Source organism: Myotis lucifugus, unplaced genomic scaffold, assembly GCF_000147115.1.
Source record: "Myotis lucifugus unplaced genomic scaffold, Myoluc2.0 scaffold_5, whole genome shotgun sequence".
In the NCBI taxonomy this organism is placed as follows: Eukaryota; Metazoa; Chordata; class Mammalia; order Chiroptera; family Vespertilionidae; genus Myotis; species Myotis lucifugus.
The window spans coordinates 19,443,564-19,469,962 of NW_005871053.1; the positions used below are offsets into that span (position 1 = coordinate 19,443,564).

Here is a 26,399-nt window from a genome sequence, read left to right on the forward strand (position 1 = left end):
TATTAAATCCTCACCCAATGTATATGTGCTTATTGATTTTTGAAGGGAGAGAAAGAGAAATATCAATGTGAGAGAGAAACATTTACTGGTTGCCTCCCATATGCACCCTGAACTAGATGAAATCCACAACCTGGGTATGTGCCCTGACCAGGAATCAAACCTGCAACCTTTCAGTGTATAAGACAACATTCCAACCAACTGAGCCACACCAGCCAGGCCTATATATACTTTTAAAATATTCTTTTTTTAATTGAGAAGATAATATCAAAAATAAGTCATAGACATGTTTTAGGAAAATTACCTATAAAGCCACTTCCAAAATATAACATTTTAATATTTTTTGATACTTTGTAAATACATACATATTTGTAATTTTTAAAATTCTTTATTGATTACAGTATTACATATGTGTCCTTATCTCCCCCATTGCCCCCCCACCCCCCACTCATGCCCTCACCCCCCTCTTGTCTGTGTCCATTGGTTAGGCTTATATGCATGCATACAAGTCCTTTGGTTTATCTCTCTCCCTTCCCCCCACCCTCCCCTGCCTTCCCTCTGAGGTTTGACAGTCTGATCGATGCTTCTCTGTCTTTGGATCTGTTTTTGTTCATCAGTTTATGTTGTTCATTATATTCCACAAATGAGTGAGATCATGTGATATTTATCTTTCTCTGGCTGGCTTATTTTGCTTAACATAATGCTCTCTAGTTCCATTCATGCTGTTGCAAATGGTAGGAGTTCCTTCCTTTTTACAGCAGGATAGTATTCCATTCTGTAGATGTACCACAGTTTTTTAATCCACTCATCTGCTGATGGGCGCTTAGGCTGTTTCCAAATCTTAGCTATGGTAAATTGTGCTGCTATGAACATAGGGATGCATATATTCTTTCTGATGGGTGTTTCTAGTTTCTTGGGATATATTTCTAGAAGTGGGATCACTGGGTCAAATGGGAGTTCCATTTTTAGTATTTTGAGGAAACTCCATGCTGTTCTCCACAGTGCACGAGGGTTCCTTTTTCTCCACATTCTCGACAGCACTTGTCATATGTTGATTTGTTGATGATAGCCATTCTGACAGATGTGAGATGGTACCTCATTGTTGTTTTGATTTGCATCTCTTGGATGATTAGTGAATTTGAGCATGTTTTCATATGTTTCTTGGCCTTCTGTATGTCCTCTTTGGAAAAGTATCTATCTATGTCCATTGCCCATTTTTTGATCGGGTTGTTTATCTTCCGTTTGTTAAGTTGTATGAGTTCCCTGTAAATGTTGGAGATTAAACCCTAATCAGAGATAACATTGGCAAGTATGTCCTCCCATGCAGTTGGCTTTCTTCTTGTTTTGTTGATGGTTTCTTCTTTATTTTCTCTTTAGTTTCCATTGCCCTAGGAGCTGTATCGGTGAAGATATTGCTTCGGCATATGTCTGAGATTTTGCTGCCTCTGGATTTCTCTAAGATTTTTATGGTTTCCGTTCTTACGTTTTAGTCCTTTATCCATTTTGAGTTTATTTTTTGTGTATGGTGTAAGTTGGTGGTCTAGTTTCATTTTTTGCATGTATCTGACCAATTTTCACAACACCATTTATTGAAGAGACTGTCTTGACTCCATTGTATGCTCTTGCCTCCTTTGTCAAATATTAATTGAGCTTGGGGATTGGGTCAATTTCTGGGATCTCTATTCTATTCCATTGGTCTATATGTCTGTTCTTGTGCCAGTACCAGGCAGTTTTGAGAACAGTGGTTTTGTAATATAGCTTGATACCTGGTACTGAAATCCCTCCTACTTTGTTCTTCTTTCTCAGGATTGCTGCAGCTATTCAGGGTCTTTTTTTATTCCAGATGAATTTTTGGAGAATTTGTTCTAGGTCTGTGAAATATGCCATTGGTATTTTAATGGGGAATGCATTGAATCTATAGATTACTTTGAGTAGTATGGACATTTTAATGATGTTGATTCTACCAATCCATGAACACAGTATGTTCCTCCATCTGTTTATGTCTTCCTCAATCTGTTTTTTCAGTGTCCTGTAGTTTTTTGAGTCATATTTTTAATTTTTTATTTAAAAAAAAAACCCTTGTATTCTGCTTTTCTCACTAATAAAAAAAAAATTTAAGTTTAAACATAGTATTCCCCCAACACATGATTACTGACAAGAAACTACACATTTTAAACTGGTTGGCAGCATTGTTGGTAAAAAAAAAAAAAAAAAAAAAAAAAAATTTATCCAACACGCAGAGAACTGACTGAGAGAGAAACCAAAGATGCTGGATATATATAGGTCGTCTTTTGCATTATGACCTGATACAATGACAAAATTAGGAGCAGCTATTTTACTCTGTAATTTCTAAGATTCATAAAATGATGACTGGAAATCAATGAGACCTAAAAGCACAAAGAAAAGGGAAAAGGAAGCAACCCAGCATCCTGGGAGGACCTGCTCTGTGCCCGGAACTGTGGGGGGTGCTCCCCCGGGGCGATCTCACCTGAGCTTCACACAGACTTTGTGAGTTAGGAGGTAGAGTCTCACTTTCTATAGAGTAGAACATTGAGGCTCGGGGAGTTAAACAACTGACCCACAGCATCTCAACACAAAGGGTGTGAGGGCATTTGGACATTGGCCCATCCAACTTCAATCTTTCCTCTGCGTCTATCCAAGAAGCCTGGGTGATTTTCATTGTTTTCCTCCCAGTTTTGTCTTTCACCTTCTCAAAAGGTTCGGTACTGGATCATTGCACATTGTTTCCAAGGATATCCTGGGAGACAATAAACTCTACCCACCCAGGTTTACAGAACAATTACTCAAACTGCGTTAGATGGAGAAGTGGTTTCTCAATAACCTCACCCTACAATCATGATTATCTTGGTGCATATTCCTTAGTGCTTCTATGTAATGTGTACAGTAGATGCATTTACTTATTTGTGCTTTCTAACTATTAGCTATGTTTGTCCATCTGGTCTTCCTTCGTGACTTCTATGGTATAAGGTAGAGAACTGCTAGTGATACTTTATTAATACTCAACAGATCTGCTTTTTTATTGTCACTATAATAGCTTTAGCGTAGGCTCCACAGAATTCAAATTGAAGTGATCATAACATGAAAGGAAATGGTTCAGCCAGAAGTGGACAAACCTCAGCAATACTGTGGCCCTCTGTAGATTGAAGACACTGACTTATATATGTGATGATCTGTAATTGGACACTAAACTTGAGCCACTTTCTTTCTTCCTCATACAGGTCGGACTCCAAAAACACCAGACTGGTACAATCCAGGTAAGTTAAGAAAACTGAAATTTAGCCAAAGCCGCCTTTACTTTTTCAACAATGCATCTAGTTTATTTAAACCCAGGCCTGAGTGACAGTTTCTTCTCTATCACAACCTTCAACTGAGATGAAGTATCTCCAGGCAGGGAGGTGATTGGCTGTGGTGGGATGAGGCTACGAGGGTGGATTTGTCTTTCTCTGTGACTCTGGGTGGCAGTCACTGGCTCAGGAGTCCTCAGGAAGCACTGTCCTGCCCAGAGAGAGCGGGACTCTAAATGAATTACAGTTTTAGAAAGTTTTGAACATTAACCCATGCTTAGAGGGTTCAGCTTCGTTTACACAGTCATAACTCTGATATTCTTTTCCTTTAGAGCGTGCTGGAATTCATGGACCTCCAGTTATAATAGAAGGGAGTGAATATTGGTTTGTCCCTGAACCTCACTTAAACTATGAAGAAGCTGTCCTGTACTGCGCCAGCAATCAGAGCTCCCTGGCTACTATAACATCTTTTGCAGGACTGAAAGCCATCAAAAACAAAATAGCAAATGTAATTTTAAAAAGAATGTATCTTTAAATATTGTTCTTATTTTTATATCTATGCCATTAAATTTTTTTCAAAATTTTTGCCAAAATCTACAAAAGTTAAATGTTCCTCTCAAGTAAAATTTGCCTAACAACATTCAAATCCCTCGTTTCTTGTTAGAAATGTTAACTTTAATTGCTTATTTTTTATAGTATTCAAGACTAATTATGAATATCAATTTATACAATGAACAGCAATAAATAATATAAATTATTCTAAGTCCTTATCACATTTTTTACTAAAAGTTAACTTTATAGTTAACTTGAGTTTCTGTTTCAACTAATAACTAACTTTGCAACATAGCTTTTTGGAAGAAAAATAATTTGTTCATCTTTAAATTTATAATTAGTTGCAATAGGACACTATATGTCCAATTGATGTATGCCCATAACTACAGCAACCATATTTTCTATATGCAAAATAGGGCCTTTGAATATACAAAGAGTTTTCAAACTATTCTTTTGGTGAAAGGACATGGTTTGTGTAATTTAGATAGCAAAGTAACAGAATGTTTGGAAATCTTAGTGTTTTGTAGTTATGGTGGGATGGGGTTAAATCAAAACTCTCCTAGAAAACTCAGCACATATAAGGATGGATATTTGGTTTGTTTTTCAGATATCTAGTGATGAGCAGAAGTGGTGGATGAGAACCTCTGAGCAGCCAATAATAGATCGTCATTTTATATAGTATGTATTATTATTGACGCTACCTTATAAAGTGATTTAAAATAAGCAGCCCCAAATTCCCTTTTAATAAATGTATTACCCTTTTTAAAATATATTTTTATTGATTTCAGAGAGGGTGAGAGAAATAGAAACATCAATGATGAAAGAGAATCATTGATTCGCTGCCTCCTGCACGCCCCCTACTGGGGACAAGCCTACAACCAGGGCATGTGCCCTGACCAGAATTGAACCGTGACCTCGTGGTGACCTCGTGGTTCATAGGTTTGATACTCAACCACTGAGCCACACCTGTTGGGCTAAATGGATTACTTTTCATAATTAGTTTTGCACATTAATCCATAAACTGCCTAGATTAGAGAAACCAAGTCCTTTTGCATATTTGCATCAAGAATTAAGGGGTAGCCCTAACCGGTTTGGCTCAGTGGATAGAGCGTCGGCCTGCAGACTGAAGGGTCCCAGGTTCGATTCTGGTCAAGGGCATGTACCTTAGTTGCGGCCAAATCCTCAGTAGGGGGTGTGCAGGAGGCAGCTGATCAATATTTCTCTCTCATTGATGTTTCTAACTCTCTATCCCTCTTCCTCTCTGTAAAAAATCAATAAAAAATTCTTTTTTAAAAAAAGAATTAAGGGGTATAAAATAATGGCATAAGTTTAGAATTAAAATTATTTACAGTAAACACCAGAATGGGACATGTAACTACATTCTGAGTTGTCAAATCTCTCATTTTCTTTCAGCTCAAGACATCCATGGCATCACTTTCCTATAACGTTTGGACAGGAATGTCTATACCTATCTGCCAGGACTTGGCTTAGCGGTAAAATTAATTCCAAATCCTTTAATGTTGATTATGTAACATGTGAAATTCAGGTTCAATTACTAGTTCAATTTTGTTTTTCCCTTTGATTATGTGTTTGGTGGCTTTATCTTTTCTGATTTATTGTAATCACAATAGCGCAATTTCCAGGTGCAAGTAAAGTTACTTTTCACTGTGAATATTTTTACTTCCTTTATCCTAAAGTAATTACTTACAAGTAAATTTACCACTTTCGTAACTAATAATCATGTAGACAAATTTGCAAAGATGAACAGGCAACAGTTCTAAAATATAGTTTAGGTCCCTTTCCCCTTCATTAGCCTCCTTCAACTCTAGTTCCCGCCATCGGCAACTGTGGTAACTGCGGTTGTTACACCGTATGTGCGCATTTTCATAGGCAATATTGGTATGCTATCACCTACTGATATGAATAGTGCTAGAAGACATAAATGGCTAGAGAAGAGAAAGACTATATTTTAACCATCTGGGAATTAATTTAAATAGACTTTCTTTATGGCTGGATTGTTTTTAAAGTGTACTGGATGGGAAATCTGACCACAGTAATCCTGCTTTTCATTTCTCAGACTTAAATAAACCAGCAGACTGTAATACCAAGTTGCCCTTCATCTGTGAAAAATATAATGTATCTTCATTGGAGAAATATAGTCCAGATTCGGCAGCTAAAATACAATGCTCTGGGGATTGGATTTCTTTTCTGAATAAGGTAAAAAGAGAATTGCTACATTGTGCAAATGATGATTGCTTTCATGATGGTTGTATGGCCTGTGACAGGATGGCAATCCATCAAATAACTTGACTAAGACAGCCTCTGCATATTTCGATATCTCACCTTAGAAACCAAGTTAACTCTCAAGTTAGTCATGCCTACAGCTCTTTCAAAATAGTGTGTTCCTATTCTGTTATTACTCACACTTAAATTGCTGAAGTTCCAGTGTCAACGGAGAGTACCAGCAATACGTTGAAGTCAAGACTGTCTCTATGGCATATAAGAAACTGACTTAATTTCTGGCTGATAAATTTTCCCCCTTATGGAAAACATCCACCCAACATCTACTAATCAAACTAGACTAGTATTTTCCAAACTGCTTTCTGGGGAACGACACATATCCTAACCAAATGTTAATCATTGATCTTGCCTCTAAAGTAGAGTTTATGATTTAAATAGGTTTGGGAAATGCTACATTCTATACTTGCTCCTTTGAGATGCATAATCCATATTGGTATATGTATCTCTTAGGGAATGTATTTGACTGCTAAAAAGAGAGGTAGGTACAGTATGTTAAAACATTTATTCTATTACATAAAGAAGTTAGAAGGTAAGCAGCTTGGCGTTGGTATGTAAACTCTGTGAATTCTTCAAAGGCAGGCTCCTTTTGTCTTTCTCCTCTGCCATGAGGCTTCCAAGCTCAAGCTCGGGGTGTTTTCTCTAGAGTCTTCTAGAAGCCACACAATGACTTGTATGCTCTTGGCCACTTCATTCTGTATGGAAGATGAAATAAAAACATTTTGTTGAATGTTTCAAGGAGTACAAGGTAGAACATACTACTCCACACTAATCTATACTAATAAAAGGATAATATGCTAATTAAGGTGGATGTCTTCCGGGCGACCATCCGGACGTCCTTCCAGACAAAGCCACAGTGGCTGCCTGAAGCTCAGGCAAGTGTGGATGGTGGCTGCCGCTGCCCAAGGCCGGCCCGAGGCTCAGGCAAGCCACGGATGGTGGCTGCCACGGCTCAGGCAAGCCACGGATGGCAGCTGCTGCTGCCCAGGGCTGGCCCGAGGCTCAGGCAGCCATGGTGGCCACCAGTGGCGGCAGCAGTGGGGTGATGGGGGTGGCACCTTCCCCTGATCAGCCAGGTTGTCTCCAGCAGAGGGAGGCAAGACTTCAGCTTAGGCTGGGGGCTGAGGCAGAGTCAGTTAGGGGCGATCATGCCGGCAGGGGGCCAAGGTAGGGACGATCAGGCCAGCAGGGGGGCAGTTAGGGGCTATCAGGCTGGCAGGCAGGCAGAGGCAGTTAAGGGCAATCAGGCAGGCAGGCAGAGGGGTTAGGGGCGATCAGGCAGGCAGGCAGGCGAGTGGTTAGGAGCCAGCGGTCCCGGATTGCGAGAGGGATGTCCCAGATTGGAGAGGGTGCAGGCTGGGCTGAGGGACCACACCCCCTCTCCCCCCGGTGCATGAATTTCATGCACCGGGACTCTAGTATGATTATAACATCAAAAAGAAAAAGAAGATGTGCCTAACAGCTAAAAACATCTGTAGTAAATCTGAAATATTAGGGGTATATTTTGATTTTTTAAAATTAGGACAGTCTTTTCCCCCCCAAAGTACTGGTACTAAATTTACACAGTCGATGTAAGTTGAATTAAAATATTCTGCCAAGGGACAGGGAAATAATTTTTTTTAAATGATTTCTTTTTATATATAACGAAGTGATGATTAAGAATACAGACTTTGAAATCAGATGTAATGGAGTCTAAATGCTGACCATACCATTTTATGGCTATTTCACTTATGGGTAAAGTTACTTACTGTACCTGTGCCTCAGTTTCCCCAGTTGTGAAAATTAAATGAGCTAATACTATGCAAACTGTTTAGCACAGAGGAAGCACTCAGTAAATGGGAGATATCAAAAGTAGTTCAAAGACCACTCTTCAGTTGTTTATACAGAGAGTATAGATCTGCATTGTTATAGTACTACTTTATAAATTTCCATATCTGTGACATACAGACCAAAAATTAGCAACCTTCTAAAAGATGAGACATTTATTTCCTATGTGAGCTTTCCCATTTCTGAAATCTTATGCTTCATATATGTTCTTTGTTCGCAGTGTTTTCTAAAGCTTAAACCCAAGTCTCTCACGTTTTCTGAAGCAAGCAATACTTGTCACACCTACGGTGGCACCCTTCCTACGGTGTTGAGCCAAAGAGAACAAGGTAGCAGAATTGTTTTGTAAACATGTTTTATTCTGATCTGGGGGCAAAGTTAGTTTTGGGAGGCTGAGGGGAATCAATATAGTTTTTAAATCTTATTAAGCTATTTTTGTAGAGAGTGGGTAAAAGACTATCATGATAGATAAGCAGGAGGTAATCATTAACATTTTTAGTATATCTTTATTTTGAATAAGTCGAATGCTTTTTAAAAAATCTCTTTCTGACAGATTTTCTTACATCGTTGCTTCCGGATATGGAAGATGCTCTGTGGATTGGTTTGCGCTGGACAGCCTATGAAAGAATAACTAAATGGATAGATAACAGAGAGCTGACATACAGTAACTTTCACCCATTCTTGGTGGGTCGGAGGCTAGCCATACCAACAAATGTAAGTTTTTTGGAATCAGTAATCTCTGTGGCTCTATGAAATTCTTGAGCCTTCCGTAAATTATTGGATTAAGAACAAGGGCCTGTTATATGAGTTCATTTATATGAAATGCCCATAAAGTAGATGAGTGGTTGCCAGAGCCTAAAGAGGCTGGAAGGATTGAGGGTGATGGTGAAAAGGTACGGGATTTCTTTTGGGGGAGGTGAAATGTTCTGAAATTGATTGGAGGGTAATGGTTGTACAACTCTGTGAATATACTAAAACTATGGGATTTATGCTTTCAGTGGGTGAATTATATCGTCTATCAATTGTATCTCAATAAGACTGTCACAAGAAGAACAATAACAACAGTAGCTTCTCTAGCCTTCATGTGTATGCCCTCATTTTTCACAATAGCATCAGATCCACATCCCTTATGTCACAATAATGTAAAACTGTCAAGTAGTGAGTTGCAAACAGAAGCAATTATAAATGCTTTACTTAATATTTTGGGATTTCAAGCTGTCAGCACCAGTCTCCTGAGGTAAAAAGTACAAAATTAGTGATTAGTGATCATTTTCCCCCTAAGAGCTAAATGTAAAGAAGCTATAAAAGGAGATTAGGCATTATATTAACAATAGTTGCCTATATCATGAGATTGCTGCCCATAGCTTCTGTCCTCCCTATTTGCTGGATACAAACCACCTTTTGCACAAAGAGCAAAGATTAAGAAATGAACTTTAAAATTGGATTCCAGAAATACATCCTAGACAATGACTATGTAATCATTTTCCCTAATCCTAGCTAATTATCTAGCATTATTTATTGCATTTATTTACATTTGTTAAAAGCAACATAGGCCCAGCCACAGTGGCTCAGTGGTTGAGCATCGACCCATGAGCCAGGAGATCGTGGTTTGATTTCTGGTCAGGACACATGCCCAGGTTGCGGACTCAATCCCCAGTAGGGACCATGCAGGAGGCAGCCGATCGATGATTCTCATCACTGATATTTCTATCTCTCTTTTCCTCTCCCTTCCTCTCTCTGAAAAATCAATAAAAACATTTTTTTAAAAGGAGATATAGGATGCCTTCTTTGTTATATATGAAGTGTATGTGCATATGAGATAGAATCTAATATAGCAATCTCACAGATCTAAATACTCTAATTTTGCCATATTTAAAAATATTTCATAGGACTGGATATCTTTAATTATTTGCCTTTAAGATATTTTTAGCTATTCTTGTCCATTCTTCCAGACAAACTAGGTTTAGTCAATTTCCAATCAAAACAATTAAATAAAAAATTCTGAGGACAATCTGACAATATTTTAGGGATAATTCACATATTTTTATTACTCTTCTAATTCAAGAATATAGTAAAATATCTCTCTATTCAAGTCTTCCTTTATATCTCTCAAGGAAGTTTTTATAGCAGTTGTCTTTCTTACTGCTATTGATATGGCAGTTTTTTCTTGATTTTCTTACTGATATGTAGGAAAGCTATTGTTTGGAATTTTTATATATTTACTAGAGGCCCAGTGCAAGAATTCATGCACAGGTGGGTTTCCTCGGCCTGGCTGGCAATCGGGGCGATCAGGGGGGAGGGACTGCGGGAGGTTGGCCGGCTGTGGGAGTTTGGCTGTGGGAGCACACTGACCACCAGGGGGCAGCTCCTGCTTTGAGCATCTGCCCCCTGGTGGTCAGTGCATGTCATAGTGACCAGTCGTTTGGTCAACAAGTCATAACAGTCACTTAGGCTTTTATATATATAGATTTCATAGGCATCCATCTTACTAAAAGCCCTTATTACTTCTCAGAGTTTTTCACTAGGTTTCCTTATGTTTCCTAGTGAGACAATCATAATTTTCAAATAACAGTTCATGCTTCACTACATATTGTGTAACTACTAGACTCATGGTAAATACCAGGGGTAATAAACACCTTCCTAGACTTGATCTAAGCTTTCATGGGCCTATCTGCAGTCTTTCATTGTTATATTATGTATATGATGTTGTCTCTTTGTTTAAGATATATTATTGTATAACTAGCTTATTTTGAATTTTTATTCAGGAATAAGTACTGGGTTTTTTAAAACTTGTTTCCAGCCCCTATTGAAATTGTCATATAGTTTTTCCCATTTAGCCTATTGGCAGTTGGTATAATACATTAATAGATGTTATATTAAACCATCATTATCGTCTCATAAAAATCTAGTTGCTCAGAGTGGATTATTATTTTACTATTCTACCAAGTTAGATTTGTTAGGGTTTTATTTGGGAATGTTTTCATCTCTGTTCATAGAGTTTTTTGTGTTTTTTTCCATAGCGTTTTTTTATGCCATATTGTCAGATCTTTTTTCTGATCATGTGAGCTTCCTAAGATGAACTCCATAGCTTTCTGCCTTTGTGTTTTGAATTAGGACTCAGTTTGAGGCACTATCTTTCCCTGAAAGTTTGAAGGAACTACTCACAAAACCACGTGATGTTAGAACCCTTCTTAGGGATCATTCTTGCTGGGATCTTCAGACTGTTGGTTTCAAGACTGCTTGTTTCTGTTTGCCTCTTTGTTTAGTTTTTTGATGAAGAGTCCCGCTACCACTGCGCCCTGATGCTCAACCACCGAACGTCACCTTTAACTGGAACGTGGAATTTCACATCCTGCAGTGAACACCACACTCTGTCTCTCTGTCAGAAATACTCAGGTATGGGTTATTATCTAGTAACTGTGGGACTTTATGATGTTAGCTATGTACAGTACTTTTTTTAGCAAAAATCTTATAAATGAATTAAAATTAATTTGTAATCACATAGCTTTCTTAAAATGTCAGCATGACTAAATTCATATTGGTTCAGTGAGTCAGGGCATCTCAAATGGAATGTGATTTTTTTTCAAGTATTATCATCATACTTAATTAAATATCAAAATTAACTATCAGGTGGGATTTGTTATTAGGAATTGTCTAATGGTAAGTTGTGGTTGAATTTTATTCTCCTTTCTATGCTGGCATTTTTTAGATTTTACTTTCTATCATGGGAAAAGGGGAGAAAAAACTTAATGTTTTAAATTTAGTTCAGTATAAACATTCACAGTTAAATTTAGTACTAAAAAAAGATGTGAAGCATTTATAAATGGATCACTATGACTTCCTATAACCCAAATAAAACCAAACTATATACTTAAAAATAGGAATTGTCCATATTTTCAAAAAGATATTTTAAGAGGTATTAAATTTTTCATTAATCACAATAAGTTTTCAACAGATGATTTTTTTTTAACTTTGTTATGTAGTGATACCCTCAAGTAGGTAATCTAGGTACTTCTGAAGAACTGTTTGCTAAATTAATCCCTCTTGTTGAAGCATTTCAAACAAAGCAAGTATCTGACACGAACCTAAGTGGAAATCTTTTCACAGGCTACTTTTGTTTATAGCTTTTCTGCTTCCTAAATCGGGTCAGCTAAAACAGAATTTTCTTCTGATTTTAGAAAACAAATGTTGGGGCTCATACATTTTACCATACAGGAATACATACCTAGCCCTCCCACCCAAAATCTAACATAAACTGATAGATAAGTAATATCTAAAGTACATTATTATGGGGAAAAAAGTTTTAATGTCCTGTGACTCACAGAGTGGGTAGTTATTGTGTCTTTTTTCTTTTACACACAGATGTTGAAGGCAGTCAGACCTTGCGGAATACTTCAGAGACTGTAAAGTACCTAAATAATCTGTACAAAATAATCCTGAAGACTCTGACGTGGCCCGAGGCTCTGAGGGAATGCCAGAAACATGGCATGCGCCTGGTGAGCATCTCAAACCCGTACCAGCAGGCGTTCCTAACCGTGCAGGCGGTCCGGCATAACTCCTCCTTGTGGATTGGACTCTCCAGTGAAGACGTAAGTTTTTAGTCCCCACTGCCAGGATCGGGTGATGGACTGCAGCATTTTTTATTATGCACTGTCTCTTATCAGACAAAAAAACAACAAAACAAAAAAAAAACACCCAGAGATCATAAAACCTTACTGCAGTGAATTTCATGACGTATATAGTTTTTAGTGGCAGTCGTCTTTCCACTGTTGGAAGATCTGGTGCTTTATTGTTTAGATTAAGAAAAAGTTCTAGTGGACCTATGTAGCTGATCATTTCTTTAACTTATTCCAACGAACAACTGAGCTGGAATCAGGAGCTGCCATGCCTCCTCAGCCAGCAAAGAGAAGAGAGGAGGGATAGGATTACAAAACCGATGGGGCTGGGTGTATAGAAGCCCTACAGATGGCGCTGGCGAGTCCTTCCTATCCCTTTTGGAATCAGCAGAATGAAATGAACACACTCTAAGAAGGGAGAGTGTTTTGCCACATCTTAAGCCATGATTCTGGGTCGATGTCTTGGGTAGTTCTCATTCATTTCATAGCCCAGCAAGGAATGCTAGTTTCCTATCCATTCCCAACACTAAACTGCATACAAATGGAAGTATTTATGCTCCTGAAGCTTTGGGTTATAATTAATAGAGATTTTTTTTTTAAGCTGTAGTATTCCTCTCAGCATTATAGGCCATTTTGTTTCTTTTCTTGGCCTACTGTGCAATATTTTGATACTCTGCCCGCTGAGATGTATTGTAAGGGTAAGATATAGGGCTGGAGTATAAGGCTGCATACATTATGCAGTGCATAGGAGGTGCCATTTATAAAGATTGTGATGTGAGCTTTGCCCCCTGCATCTGCATAGTGCATGACTGGTGAAGCCCTAGTTAGATAAAAGTCGCCTAGCCTGGTATTCCTAAACTACTCTCAGAGTGAGGGTAATGGGCAGAGTAGGAGAGCAAGTGAGTCCATTGCCTTATGAAGCAAACCTAAGTTATGTACACCTTAGGATGACCCTCAGTATATCAAGATGGCTTTAGGGCTGCTTGGAGATAATGTGATCGAAGACAATTCAGTCCTAGCACAAACCCAGAGCTGAACTGGAGAATAGACTCAGAAGTAACCATTATCTTTGACAAACTTTGGATTCATTATCACCAGCAGTTACCAGACACTCATTGAAAAGAAGCAGTATTTAGAAATTGCTTAAAGAAGAGTTTCTCTAAGACTCTGGATATTTTATTTTATTAGTCCTCACCTGAGGATATTTTTCCTACTGATTTTTAGAGAGAATGGAACGGAGAGAGAAAGAGAGAGAGAGAGACAGAGACAGACAGGCAGACAGACAGACAGACATCTATGTGTCTGCTTGCCTCCCACACATGTCCTGACAAGGCCAGGGTCGAACCTGCAACCCAGGTACATGCCCTTGACCATGTACCTGTGATCCTTTGGTGTGCAGGCCGACATTCTAACCACTGAGCAACACCAACCAGGGCAAGATTGGATATTTTATATATATTTTTTAAAATATGTTTTTATTGATTTTAGAGAGGGAGGAAGGGAGAGGGAGAGAGAGAGATAGAAACATTGATGAGAAACATTGATCGGCTGCTTTCCTGCAAGCCCCCTAACTGGTTATTGAGCCCGAAAACTAGGCATGTGCCCTGATTGGGAATTGAACCGGTGACCTCTTGGTGCATGGGATGACACTCAATTCACTGAGCCACACCTGCTGGGAGGGATATTTTAAAATGTAGCCCCTAGTCAAGCCAGATCATCAGCTTGAACTGCTTTCCCAGACCTCACAGCATCATTTTCTTCATAACATTGCTTTACTTTCTCTTTGGTGTTTGTTACCATATGAAACCCATCCCTGTGTCTCTTGTGAGGCTAGTAATAAGTTATTATATTTTCTGGTTTCAATCACCTTGAACTTCTGAAACAAAAGCAATATTATCACTATGGAAAATTTATTAAGTTCTAGTAAATTAAAAGAAAATATTTAAATCAACTGTAATCCCAGTGCCTAGTGATAAATATGGTTTAATCATTGGGTATATATCCTTCAAGTTATTTTTATATGTACATGTATTTATTTTTAAGATAATTTGGATCATATTGTTTTGTAGCTTTTTCCCCCACGTAATGATTTGGGTCTTGTTTCTTATACTATTTTTCAATCTTTACCTATATTTCTCTGTGTCCCTGTTACTGTTTTGTTTTTTGTTTTTTTAACTAATTCCATGTAGCTGTTTAGTATGTATCTTCATAAGCCGCCTTAAATATTTGGGACAGGGGAGGGTATAAATAAATAAAACTTTACATTGAAAGCAATGTGAAGGTATTGAAGGATTTTAAATGTGGTAACAACAATATCAGATTTTTAGTTAAGAAAAATTATTCTGGGAAAAGGTTGGGGAGGAAATGAGTAGTCTAGAGATAAGAGACTAGAGTTTCTTGTAGAAATTCTTGCAGAAAATGCTGTTGGCCTGAACTAAGGCATGTTTGCAGCATCTGCAGCGCAGCAGTTCTGGGAAATGTAAAGTCCAGAGTGTGACTGTGGCAGTAGGTCACTCGAGTATGTGGCAGTAAAAGTGCGTAGAAGTAGAGAATGTCAAGGAAACTTGGGAACTGGGAGAATCACCCACGTGAACATAGATTTCCCTAAGTCAGTGGGAGGGCCAGGGGTTGGAGCAAGGCCTGGGGCACCTCCTTAGTGAATGTCAGCAAGGAGCAGATGGGCCGGATCCATAGTGAATGTCAGACAGAGACAAGGAATCTGGGAGTTGGCAGTGGTAAGAGAGGCATAAACCTCAGAGGAAATGACTGAAGGAGATAAAAATACTCTCCCATTCTCATAGCCCTCTGGGGTTTGAAAATGGAAAAACAAACAGCTTTCCCTTGTGGGTGCTGGAAGGAAATTATTCTCTTTTAAAAAACAGGTCAAGAATTTAGTAAACAGAGCCCGCTGACATGGCTCAGTGGTTGGGCATCGACCTATGAACCAGAAGGTCACAGTTCCCAGTCAGGGCACCTAAATGCAGGAGGCAGCCAAAGAGTGATTCTCTCTCATCATTGATGTTTCTACCTCTCTCTCCCTCCCCCTTCTCTCTGAAGTCAATAATAAAAATATATTTTTTTAAAAAGAATTTAGTAACAGCTACGTATAGTCTTAATAAAGAGCTTTAGTATTCATTAAAGAGATGGAGTGTATGAGATGATTAACCTATGAGGATTACAAGTTTCAGAGGCCCAGGACCTGGGTTAGTTGGGAGTGCAGCAGGGGGTGGAATCCAGGGTCATACAAGTACAGTCACATGGCCAGAGGGCTACCTCTGAAGCCACGTGGCCTGGGGTTAACTTAGCACAAGTGACAACTAGAACTCTGGTAGAGAACAGCTCAGAATGAAACATTGGTGGTATTGAGGCTTAACCATGTTTGCTATTTTGGGTTCACTAAGGAGACTGTGTGTGGCCTTTGCCCAGTATTCCAAATAAGCCAGTGATACAAAATTAACCTTGGGGCCTTGGGAAAGCTTCGCTCCATGAGTCACTGTGTGAGGGCTCAGCTCTGGCAGCATCATGGGGAAGCTCAGACAGAACTGTACCCCACAATCCATCTCCTAGACTTCTGTGCCTTCTCTGTAAAGCCTTCCTCAAAATAGCTGAGTGGCCAGGCCCTGGTCAGGATGTAATGACAGGTGTTCACAGACTTAGAGTGCACAGTAGAATATAGTGATAAGGAAGCATGTCCCCAAAGACAAGTGTGGAAACACTGGCATGACATCCACATGGCCTGAGGGGTTAGGAGGGAGGGAGCTAACATGTATGTCGCTTTCTGTGTGTCCCAGCTAGCCACTGAGGTAGGTTTTTTACACGTGTTATGCCATTAATTCCATCCAGGAGGTTCAGTGTCACATCCATTTAATAGCTGAGGGGATGAAAACTTGGCAAGGTAAACTCACAATCAAGAACTAATAAGTGACCAAACCAGAATTCAAAACCAGGTGTGCTTAGCTCTGAAGCCCATGTTCTCTCCACGACTACATGTTGTCTCTAACTTTATCAGTGCCTAGCAGGGGTCTTCACTCCACTTTAGCTTTCTGATTTCCAACAACCAACAATGCCAATGATGTTTGAGGCAGCATAGTGTAATAATTCACACTATGGATGCCAGGACCTGCCGACCTGGATTAGAATAGCAGCACTGCAGTTTATGTTCTACATGACTTTGTGCACTATACATGCCTTTAGTGTCCTCATCTGTAAAATAGGTATAATAGCACCTATCTCATATGGCTATGAGGATTAAATAAGTTAACATTTGCAAAGCACTTAAACCAGTCCTGGACACATAGTAAGTGCTATGTGAGTGTGTGTTAAATACAAGATAAAATTAAAAGTCATTAGATGGACCATGAGGGCCAAAGCAATACAAAAGGGATACATGAAGTTGTCACTTGAAATGTGTTTTCGTTCTTTGCAGGATGAACTCAACTACATTTGGTCAGATGGGAAACATCTTCAGTTTAGTCGCTGGGCTGAAAACAATGAGCAACTGGAGGACTGTGTGTTTTTAGATACTGATGGATTCTGGAAAACATCCGAATGCGATGACCACCAGCCGGGTGCTATTTGCTACTATCCAGGAAGTATGCTAAATTCAAATATTTCATTTCTCAAATTATTATTAGTCTCATGATGGGTGTGGTTTTGTAAAATTTGGTTTTGAAATTGTAAGAAAATTACAATCATGTTCTTATTTTTTAAAATATATTTTTATTGACTTCAGAGAGGAAGGGAGGGGGAGAGAGAGACAGAAACATCAATGATGAGAGAGAATCATTGATTGGCTGTCCCCTGCATGCCGCACACTGGGGATGGAGCCCACAACCCCAGGCATGTGCCCTGACCAGGAATTGAACCGTGACCTCCTGGTTCATAGGTCGATGCTCAACCACTTAGCCACGCCGACTGGGCACAATCATGCTTTTTTAACAACAAAATTTGTTGTGAAAATAATGTATTCAAAAATTATGATATATTAAATATTCTGTCATTAATATTTTATTTTTATTTTTTTAATTTTAGACATGTTTTATCTTTATCAGCTGACAATGGTAATTGTCCTTTTAATTTTAAATCCCCATTGGCCTCATTTGCATATATTTGCTGTTTATAGTCTTACAGAAAATGTGTATATTTGTAGGAATCCTTTTACAATTCCTATCATCAGCTACAATTTCTTCTATGATTCACTGTTAAGATTCATTTGGGTGTAAGTAACAGCAATGAGCTCAAGCTAGTTTTAACCCAAAAAAAAGAATTTTAGATCCTTGAAAAATGGGGATAGAGCTAAGCCTTGTGAGGAATGGAAATCAGAAACTGATGCCATCCTCTACCTATCCTTTCTGCTTCTCTCTGTGAACCTGCACTCCTCTCTTTACCTGCTTTCTGCTTCTCTGTGCACATGTTGACCCATGGCGGCTCTGCAGCTCTCACCTGTCCCCATCACTGGAGGTGACTGTCCCTGAATACCACTTTTCAGTTTCTTAGAGGGAATCTGAAGGACTTGGCTGAGTCAGGTATGCAATCTCTAGCTCACTCAGAGGAAAGTGGTCTTGCAACGGCCAGGGGTCCCCATGTGTGGGTTTGGGGTACAAAAAAGACACTCCTTCTCAGACGGAGGGACTGGTTATAAGCTGGGAGAGACTGGCAGGTCTCTCTACTGCACACCTAAGAAGTTCTATGGGCTTTGAGTAGAGCATGTCTATACTTGCATCTTCTTGAATGTATGGCCTTTTCACAAAATGGGTGGGGGGAGCCGTAATTAGGTTTTCTAGTTGTCAGGTTTTAAACTATTTCTGTTTGCTTTTGTTAAAGCAATAACTTACTTAGTACATCACATATGTCATTAAATGTTCCTTTAAAATTAGAAAAGATATCAGTAACCAGACACTTGAAGATGAACTCTCAAAGTTATAGTTAAGTGCCTTTTATTATGTTTGTATAGTTTCTATGAGACGGCCTTTTGTATTTGAAGTTTGGAAATGGAGGAAGACAGAAACTACAGTTAACCCAATAGCACCTCATTTTTTACATTCTTCCACTCACTCCACAGCAGGGGAAAGAAAATTACTGCGTTAAATAATTTCTTTCCTAAAGAAAGCTAGTTAGAAGGTCACATTATATTGAATGTAAACAGAACAAGCATCACCAGGCTAGTATTTCTTGGCTTCCTGAATATTTCCTACTAATCAAGTCCAATTACTATACATAGGATTTAGCATTTATATCTGAAATTAGTATTCATACCATGAATTTTTTCTTTCTAGATGAGACTAAGAAAGAGGTCAAGCCAATTAACAGTGTTCGTTGTCCATCTCCTGTTTTAAATACTCCATGGATACCATATCAGAACTACTGCTACAATTTCATGATAGCAAAGAACAGATACACAGCAGTAACAAAAGAGGATATTCATTCTAGATGCCAAAAACTGAGTAAGTATATTATATGGCCATTATATATTGCATTATGCTCATTTTTTTAAATCTTGCCTGTGTTCTAAATATTTCTAATTAGCACTAGTAACAAGATCTCAAAAGTATTCATCTTCTAATTTCTACATTAATTTGTTTTTAATTAAAGTGGAAGGTATAGCAGTTACCTCTTTCTTTATCCATTCATCAGAGAACTAGTCTGGCTTTACAGGTGTAAACAAAATGGGTTCTACTTCACAAGGGAAAGAAATATCACTATATAGAGGGGAATGTGGGCAAAATGAAAAGTTCATTTGAGTGGTCAGAAGCTTAGATAAGCCACAAAGAAGCAGCTCTGCTTTTAAAAAAAATACATATTTCACACTTTGAAGACGTTTCAGATATTTCCTATGCCATCCACTGGGGATTTGGAACTTCTGAATAGTGGACCTATGAATTTTGCAGAAAGTGCCTATGGGAAATACCAAGCCATTACCCTCCCCACACCCCCAAAGTCTGCTATGTTGAACTGGTCTTGAGAAGTGTTCTACACAAGAAGATCCTTAGAAAAAGAACAAGGTTAAGAAACACCATCACTTCCTGTTACAGATGATCAAATGTGCATTTGCATATATTGTAAGAAATACTGGCACAAATGAACTAGTTGACTTGTTTAACCAGTGTTTGCAAAGTTTTTATCCATGTAGCTCTTTTCTGAGGAACTCCTCTTAATTCCCTGAGGAACACAATATGGGAAATAAAAACTTTTTTTAACCCTAATATAAGAGTGATCGCTAAGACAAAGGAAGCTCTGTCTTAGAACCCATCCAAGAGGTTTTATTTATTATAGTCTTTGACAATGTATCTATCATAAATACAGGTGGAATTGTACAACTCAAAATAAGCTTTAAATGGGGAAAGGTGACGTGAATTAGTTTAAATACTCTACTCCTCTACTAGATTGTCACTAGTCTATAAGACCTTATTGATCATCAAAATGTTTTAAAGCTTCTTAACCTATTCATTTTAGTACAACGAGACAGTTTTAATTGACATGTCTTTCTTATTTTCTGCTATTGTTTAAGTTTAGGGGTATATTAAACTGGGAAATAACATTTTCAAATCAAATAAAGTGTTCTAGATAAATTATTGTTTAAATTATTGACTATTTTTCTATTTAACAGATCCAAAATCGCATATTCTGAGTATTCGAGATGAAAAAGAGAATAACTTTGTTCTTGAGCAACTTCTGCACTTTAATTATATGGCGTCATGGGTCATGTTAGGTATAATTTACGAAAGTAAGTTGTAAATCTGCTGATTTTCTCTATTTATATTTATACTTTTTATAAACTACTTGCTTATCAAGCTATAAAAGAATAGTCCTTCAAAGTATATGTGTATTAATATACAAAATTATCATTAATGCACTAAGCGTAACATATGAATATGAAACATTTCTTATGTCTCCTCTCTGCATTAAAGTGTCTTTACCACCAAGCTGAGAGTTAAATGGTGAAAAATAAATCTTTCTCTACTCTCCCTTCTATCAGTTCCAGACTAAAAATGATCACATTCCCAACTGCATCTCCAGTACTTACTTTGTGTCTGTACTATGCATGTGGGATGAGTGAGAACAGAATTACACTTCTACTAATGTTGTGTTTTTATAGCATTGGCTTGGGGTATACATTAGGAAAATCAGGTACATAGTTTGACAACGGGATAGAATATTTGGCATTGGGTCTGAATACCACAAATCCAAGTTAATCGCTATAAAATTTGTAAAGCACAGATTCTAATAATAGGGTCATTAAGATCAATTTAGAAAGATACTCAACTAGAGATGTCCTGAAAATCATAGAAAAAAGAAAATCACTCTGTGGGCATAAAGCATCAAAAAGTATGCATTTATTCAAAAACAGGCCGTAATAAGGGGCACAGGACAATGATAGTCAGAGGTGGGGTAGGAAAAGAAACTAAATTACTCAAATCTGACCATTTAAAAATAGCCTTCTCTTTGCTATCTAACTTGTCTTTCTTAGAGTTGCAAAGGCATTTCTTAAATGTTTATGGCTTGCAAATTAGTTAACGAAAATTAAGCTATCAAGCAATTGGTAAGATTTGGGTTGCCAGTTGAAGATGAGTTCATCATAATAGGACATAGTTGCCCAAGTCTTTTTTCCGATGACACTTGAATACCTTTAAATTTATAAATGGCGGAGGGTGGGGAGGAGGCAGAGGAAACTAGATGGAAAGTTCTCAGGCTTTATCTGAAAGTGACTGAGGAAATAGTGAACTTATGGAGCAGCGGAGACCACACCCAGGATATAGTTAGAGATTTCAATTGCACCCTCTGATGTATTTTGTTAATTGTATGATCACAAACAACTGAATATGTATTCTATATTCTGAAAAGCGTTTTCAGATCTCTAGACTTTCTTTTAATCATCCTAAAATTTTTAATAAAATGTCTGAGTAACAAAATTTCTATTAAAATATGTAGCCATATGAGCAACATGTAGAGAGATGTTTCAAGCAAATTTAGTTTAAATCTAATTCTTACTGGCTTAATTTATACCCATGGATTTTTTTACCGCATTGATATACTTAAATAATATTTAACTGTATACCACCCATACAAAGGATTTTGTTTTTTAAAATTCTGAACTTTCCAAAATTAAAGCCATGAATAGACATTAGTAAGAGAAGCCACATGTCAACTGAAAGATATTTCAAATGAAAATGTTTTGTATAACAACTTCAGAAATACACCTTTGCCCATTGTGTTAGTCACAAAGTTATAACTTTAACATTCGGGGAGAGGGAAAGAAGGACTAGGATACATGAGGTGTTACAAGCAGCAATAAAGAACAAAATCATATGTACACTACTGCTAGTGTTACATTGCTGCAGGCAGGTGTTTAGGATAATGCCTTGGGAGATGGGGATCTCTGAAAGGTACAGACAATCAGGATTATGTGTAGGTAGTAATGACATCACTCCTCATACCAATTCATAATTTCAATAGGCCTAGCAGTTTGTTTTTCCAAAAATTTTATTAAGATATAGTCACATCCATATGATTTAGCCATTTAAGGTATATAATTTAATGGCTTTGTGTATAATCAGAGAGCTCCGCAATTATCACTAACCTAACAAGAAACACCATACCCATTAGTAGTTCCTCCTCATTCTCTATCCCCTCTCCCAACCCTCAGCAACCACTGATCTATTTTCTGTCACTACAGATTGCCTACTCTAGACATTTCATATAAATCAGATCATACAATATGTGATTTTTTGTGACTGTTCTACTTAGCATAATGGTCTTAAGGTTTATGTATGTAGCACTGTAGCATGTATCACATATTATGCCTTTTATGGCTGAATAATATTCCATTGTATGGCTATACCACATTTTATTCATCTGTTTATCATGGGCATTTAAGTTGTTTTCACCTTTTTGGTTATTGTGAATAATGCTGCCATAAACATTCATATACAAGTTTTTATATGGATGTATGTTTTCATTTCTCTTGGATATATACTTGGTCTGGAATTGTTGGATTTGTTTAATCCTTTGAAGAACTGACAGACTATTTTCCAAAGCGGCTATACCATTTTCCATCAAGGGTTCCAATTTCTCCCATATCTACGCCAACACTTGTGGGGGGCGGGGGGGTTGTTTGTTTGTTGTCTTTTTTATTATAGCCATCCAAGTGAGTCTGAGTGATTTATCATTGAGGTTTAATTTTATTTATCTGATGATTGAGACTATTCAGCATTGTTTCATGTATTCATTGGCAATTTGTACGTCATCTTTGGAAAAATCTCTATTCAGACCCTTTGCCCATTTATTATATTATTTGTCCTTTTTATTGTTGAGTTCTAAACATTCTTCCTATATTCTGGATAGAAGTCCCTTGTCAAATAAATGACTTGCAAGTATTTTCTTCCATCACTTTCTTAATAGTATAATTTGTAGCACAAAACTTTTAATTCTAACGAAGTCCAATTTATGTATATTTTTCTTTTATCACTTGTGCATATCTAAGAGGGCTTTGCCTGCCCCAGGGTCATGAAGATGTTCTCCTATGTTTTCTTCTAAGAGTTTTATAGTTTTTGGCTCTTAGATCTGTGATCTATTTAGAGTTAATTTTGTATATGGTGAAAGGAAAGGGTCCAACCTCATTTTTTATTTTTGTACATAGATATCCTGTTCTCCCAGGAACTATTCTTTCACCATTGAATTGTCTTGGCACTCTTGTCAAAAATCAGTTGACACTGGGGGGTAGGGGAGGCCAGGGGATTGTCAAGGGCGGGGGGGAAAAACTAGTCTTATAATAAATTATTTTTTATAAAATAGTTACATTCATTTTCATTGCAGTCAAACATACATGTAGGAGACATGGATATTTGATGAAAGATAACATGTAAAGTTATTGCAGGATGGTGGAATTATCAGTAAATTTTTATTTTCATGTTTATAACTTATATTTCCAACATTGAAAATAAGTATGATTCACTGTTATAATTATTAGAGGGATGCACATAATCATATAACCTTTTAGGAAGTAGAGAAAGAAGAAAGAAAAGTTAAGATTGAAATATTAACCTCATAATTGTAATTCAAGTATTGATTTCATCTCTAAGCATAGAAAAAAATGTTTCTTCTCTAGATAATTCTCTTATGTGGTCTGATAAGACCATGCTGTCCTATACGCACTGGAGAGGGGGAAGACCAGCTATAAAAAACAGCCGGCTTTTTGCTGGCTTGAGTACTGATGGCTTCTGGGATATTCATACCTTTGATGCTATTGAAGAAATACATTACTTTCATCAGCACAGCATTCTTGCTTGCAAAATTGAAATGGGTAAGTATGCTAATGCAGAGTTTCCACTCCAGGGAAAGAGAATATAAAGCCATTAGCTCCCCGGGTGGGAACCTTGTAATTGTATTTTCTGAGTGCTTCCTCTGGATTCCGTCCTACAAGAGGTGCTACAGAGGTGACCTTGACAGTTTTGCGGAGCACTGGTCATATGTTTTGTACAGTGTCCCTCATTCTTTTCTCAAGGTTAAACTGGGGTTATGGTTTTGGGGTTTAGGGGAAAACCACAGAAGTAGTGTCATTCTCATATCAGATGAGGGGTATGCTATCAACATGATTATCACTACCGATTTTAATCTTGGTCACCTGGCTCTAGGTAATGTTTTCAGATTTTTCCACTGCAAAGTTACTCTTTTTGCCCCTTCCCACAATGTACTCTTTGTTAGGAAGGCACTGTACTCAGTCCACATTTACTTAGTGGAGAGTTACTCTCCACCTTCCTGAAGGGGGTGGTATCTACATACTTTATTTGGAATTTGACCACACAGGAGGTTTTTTCCATTCTTCCACATTTTAAAATTTATTGTCATTTAATAAGTCAATCAAAGAAAGAAAGATACTATATGATTTCACTTCTATGTGGAATCCAAAGACAATATAAATGAACGAAGAAAACAGAAACAGACCCATTGACTCAGAGAACAGACTGATGGTTGCCAGAGGGGAGGGAGGTGGAGGACTGAGTGAAAAAGATGAAGGGATTGAGAACTACTGATTGGTAGTTACAAAATAGTCATGGGGATGTAAAGTACAGTGTAGGGAATAGAGTCAATAATATTCTAATAACTGTTTGGTTCCAAGTGGATGCTGGAAATATCAGAGGGAGCACTTTGTAAAGTGTATGATTGTCTAATTACTATGCTGTACACCTGAAACTAATACAAAGTAATACTGAATGTAAACTGTAATTGAAAAAAATCAGTCATTTATTGATATCTGTATTGGCTCATGGTTACATATGTCATTCTGGGAATATAATCCAATTTACTATACTGTTTAATCTTTTACCAGATTGTGCCAGCTCTGGACATTGGATGTTCTTTCACTTGGCTTCTGTGTCCCTTTGAAATACCCTCATCAGTGTGGTTGTGTTATTGTTATTATTTGTTTGTTTTCAGCTTACTTTCTGGTTACCTCATTTCTTTTTAGTCCTGATTTCACCTAACCTAACATCTGGAAACCTAATTTTTCCAGCAGGCTTTATGACTCCCTCAATTCAGAGGAACATCTCCTTCTCTAGTAGTTACACACATTCTAGCGGGTACTTGTTTTGCCCTCGTTGTAGGTATTGTTGTTTTCTGCCCACAAGTAATATATGAGCTCCTTCAATGAAAGACAGTGTTTATGCCTTTTTATTAATCAGCCAGACTACTGTCATATTTAAGAGCCTGTTAAATGTGCCGTGGGAAGAAGAAAAATGAAGTATGCATTTGACCTCCATTCCTAATAAGCAACCCAGTTTTATTTATCTTTTGAAGTGATTGTATGACCTATCTTACCCCAAATATGTATTTTATTTTTAATATTTATTTATTAAATTGATTGGATGACATTGGTCAACAATCAAATTTAATCATGAACACTTTTCATTTAAATATTTTAGTTGACTACAAGGAAGCATATAATACTACTCTGCCACAGTTTATTCCATATGAAGATGGCATTTACAGTGTCATTCAAAAAACAGTGTCATGGTATGAAGCAGTAAACATGTGCTCTCAGAGTGGGGGTCATTTGGCAAGTGTTCATGACCCACATGGCCAGCTCTTCCTGGAAGATATCGCAAAGCGGGATGGATTTCCACTGTGGGTTGGGCTCTCAAGTCATGATGTGAGTATTGCTGTTGTTGTCCAGAAATTTCCCACATTTGTTAGAGGTTTAGCAAAGTGAGCATAAAATATCAATGCAAAGTATAGCATCAGATTAAGTCCTGGGACTCAATTTGCATAGCATCGTGTTTTCTCAACTTTCCACAATATAGAACAAATTGAACATTATATCTGTAGGGTGCACTGCAGCACGTGGCTGGGACTGCCGTGGCCCTCAGCACTGCCCGGGCCCAGCAGATGAGTAACACAACAGCTCTGTGATCTGTTTGGGGGAGACCAATTGAAAAGCTGGTGAAAAGGAAAGAGCACAGAATCAGAAAAGCCCGAGTTCCACGCTGGTGGCAGATCTTCCATTTACATATTGGGTGATCATGGGCAAGATATTTGACATTTGCAAGCTTATTTCCTCATCTGTAAGATTTTGGAGTGATAATTATTTTCCTTAATCTATGATTATAATGAAGATTGCTATAAGCTGCCAAGTAAAATTCTTAACATTAGGACTAGTAAGTATATATACTTTTGCCACTTTCCCCTAGAAATTAGCACTATTTAAGAGTAATCTTATATCAGTAAACACGTCTTTTGTGCCACTATTTGAGTTCTATTAATTATATTCATGTAGCTACAATAATGTCTAGTATACAAAAAAAATAGACATCTC

General features: G+C 37.7%; 1 protein-coding gene across 8 annotated transcripts in view; it reads left to right on the forward strand.

Moving 5' to 3' along the window:
• Positions 1-26,399, forward strand: part of LOC102431517 (CD302 antigen) — a 133,573-nt gene that overhangs the window by 51,389 nt on the left and 55,785 nt on the right. For 7 of the 8 annotated variants that reach the window (XM_014446115.2, XM_023745633.1, XM_023745634.1 and 4 more), the window contains 14 exons: positions 3,237-3,272; positions 3,635-3,810; positions 4,462-4,532; positions 5,268-5,347; positions 5,932-6,071; positions 8,200-8,305; positions 8,530-8,690; positions 11,243-11,372; positions 12,339-12,565; positions 17,019-17,184; positions 18,868-19,035; positions 20,199-20,315; positions 23,697-23,891; positions 25,510-25,736. In XM_014446115.2, coding sequence (XP_014301601.1) covers positions 3,237-3,272; positions 3,635-3,810; positions 4,462-4,532; positions 5,268-5,347; positions 5,932-6,071; positions 8,200-8,305; positions 8,530-8,690; positions 11,243-11,372; positions 12,339-12,565; positions 17,019-17,184; positions 18,868-19,035; positions 20,199-20,315; positions 23,697-23,891; positions 25,510-25,736 — 2,000 coding nt within the window. The remainder of the gene's footprint in view (positions 1-3,236; positions 3,273-3,634; positions 3,811-4,461; positions 4,533-5,267; positions 5,348-5,931; positions 6,072-8,199; positions 8,306-8,529; positions 8,691-11,242; positions 11,373-12,338; positions 12,566-17,018; positions 17,185-18,867; positions 19,036-20,198; positions 20,316-23,696; positions 23,892-25,509; positions 25,737-26,399) is intronic. The other variant, XM_023745648.1, reaches the window with a different exon arrangement.